Consider the following 2,500-nt stretch of genomic DNA (forward strand, 5'->3'; position numbering starts at 1 on the left):
CTCTGTTCGCTCTGCTCTCTATGCTCTCTCTCTCTCTCTCTCTCTCTCTCTCTCTCTCTCTCTATCTATCTGTGTGTGTGTGTGTGCTATCTGTGTGTGTGTGTGTGTGTGTGTGTCTCACTCCCTCCCTCCCTTCCTTCCTCTTCCTTCCTTCCTTACCTCTTTCACCCCCTCTTTTCCTCCTATCTCTCTCCCTTCCTTCCTCCCCCTTCCCCACTTCCCTTCTCCCCCCCCACCCCCTCTCTCTCTCTAAGTTCCTCCGGACGTTCATTTAACTTCCGAGAATATGAAAAGAAGGAAAAGAGAGAGAGAGAGAGAGAGAGAGAGAGAGAGAGAGAGAGAGAGAGAGAGAGAGAGAGAGAGAGAGAGAGAGAGAGAGAGAGAGAGAGAGAGAGAGCGAGCGAGCGAGAGAGAGAGAGAGAGAGAGAGAGAGAGAGAGAGAGAGAGAGAGAAAGAGAAAGAGGATAAAGAGAGAGAGGGAGAAAGAGAGAGAGAGAGAGAGAGAGAGAGAGAGAGAGAGAGAGAGAGAGAGAGAGAGAGAGAGAGAGAAAGAGAAAGAGAGAAAGAGGGGGGGGGAGAAAGAGAGAGAGAGAGAGAGAGAGAGAGAGAGAGAGAGAGAGAGAGAGAGAGAGAGAGAGAAGGAGTAAGAGAGATATATATAGAGAGAGAGAGACAAAGAAAGAGAAAGAGAGAGAGAGAAAGAGAGGGGGGGGGGAAGAAAGAGAGAGAGAAAGTTTCTTAAGTTAAACGAAGCATATGAGCACCTTTCTAAGACTTAGAGCGCTCTTCATAACTTTCTTCTTCTTTTTTCTTTTTCTTTTCTTTGAGTCCTTGATCGTGATTTAGAAGTTTGATGATGGTGAAGATGGTGATGATGATGATGATGGGGATGATGAAGATGGTGATAATGGGGATAGTGATGGTGATGATAATGATGATGGCGATGATGATGGTGAAGATGATGATGATGATGTTGGTGGTGATGGTGAAGGTGGTGGTGGTGGTGATGAGGATGCAGGTGATAGTGATAGTGGTGATAGTAATAATGACAGTGATGATTTGGAAGATAGTAACGTCTGTGTGAACGATGATGATGACAATGATGATGATGACTTACGAAGCGAGCAATGTCTAGGAAGAATAATGATGATGACAGTGATAATGAGTGATGGTGAAGATGATGATGATCCTCCTCCCTCTTTTCTCCTCTCTGTCTCTGCTTCCTTTTCCTTCCCTTCTCATACTTCTCTTTTCTAGTTTTCCCAATCATCCTCTCTTCCCCATTTTCCTCTCTTTACCCAGTACTCACTTTTCCCCATTCCCCCTCTTCCCTTATTTCTCCTGTGTCCCCATTTCCTTTGATACTCTCCTTTTCATCTAATATCCTCTCTTCTTTATTCCTTTTCCCCTCTTCTCCAATGTTCTACTTTCTCCCATTTTTTCCTCATCTCCCTTTTCCACCCATTTTCCCTGTTCCCTCTTCCCCTTCTTCCCTATCCCCCCTATCTCCCTTCTTCCTATCTCTCCCCATTTCCTCTCATCCTTCCACACCAGTCACCCGCTTCAGTATACTGGTAACCTCCCGCGATAAAGACTTCGAATAAAAAGGTTCCACATCCATCATCTCCCCTAAACCTCATCTTCCTCTCCTTCCTCATTCCCCATTTTCTCCCCATCGCCATCTCCCCTTCCTCCAACTTCCCCTCTTCCATATTCTCCCCCTTCAAGTCACCTGCTTCAGTATACTGGTAGCCTCCCGCGACAGGAACTTCGGGTAGAAGGGTTCCTCGTTGCAGATGAGCCAGAAGAGGTGGTCCTCGTCGCATCCCTTGAAGGGCGACTTCCCCGTCAGCATCTCGTAGAGGAGGACGCCGAAGCTCCACCAGTCCACGCATTGGTTGTAGTGCTGCCCCTTGATCACCTGCGGGGGAAGGGTTGAAGGGTTAGTGGTGGCGTAGTTAATGAGAAGGGAGGGCGAGTTGTTTTTAGCATCGCTTTTCTGGGCTAGTGTATGATGAAGGGGGCCCCTCAATGGCGTCCATTTATACTTAAAAGATAAAAGGGGACCTTAAAGGCGTCTATACATACTTAAAAGATCCAAGGGGTCCTTTAATTGGCGTCTATATATACTTAAAAGGGCTCTTAAATGACGTCCATATATACTTAAAGGATCAAAGAGGATTTTAAATAGCGTCTATATATACTTAAGAGATAAAGAGGCCCCTAGATAGCGTCCATGTATATACTTTAAAGGCAAAGGGGGGCCCTTGAAGGACTTATCTCCACTGGTGGCGCTGGTGTCTAGATTCAGTGCTGGTTAAGTTAGGAATTCTTAATAACATCAACCGCAATGATAACTCTCAATAAAAATACCATTTCATATCTTATTTTATAAACTTATAACTAATATTATCATCTCTTACCTCGGGTGCCATGTAGTCAGGAGTGCCACAGAAAGTGTCAGCGTATCTGTCCAGATACACTTGCAGCTTGCACATGC

At 45.6% G+C, this 2,500-nt stretch overlaps 1 protein-coding gene across 1 annotated transcript in view; it reads right to left on the reverse strand.

Annotated features, from left to right (window-relative positions):
* Positions 1–2,500, reverse strand: part of LOC125025639 (serine/threonine-protein kinase PRP4 homolog) — an 80,418-nt gene that overhangs the window by 8,320 nt on the left and 69,598 nt on the right. The window contains exons 6-7 of the mRNA XM_047613706.1: positions 2,424–2,500; positions 1,733–1,921 (exon numbers count right to left, since the gene is read on the reverse strand). The exon at positions 2,424–2,500 is cut by the window's right edge and continues 62 nt beyond it. Coding sequence (XP_047469662.1) covers positions 1,733–1,921; positions 2,424–2,500 — 266 coding nt within the window. The remainder of the gene's footprint in view (positions 1–1,732; positions 1,922–2,423) is intronic.

Source organism: Penaeus chinensis, chromosome 5 (assembly GCF_019202785.1).
Source record: "Penaeus chinensis breed Huanghai No. 1 chromosome 5, ASM1920278v2, whole genome shotgun sequence".
NCBI lineage: Eukaryota > Metazoa > Arthropoda > Malacostraca > Decapoda > Penaeidae > Penaeus > Penaeus chinensis.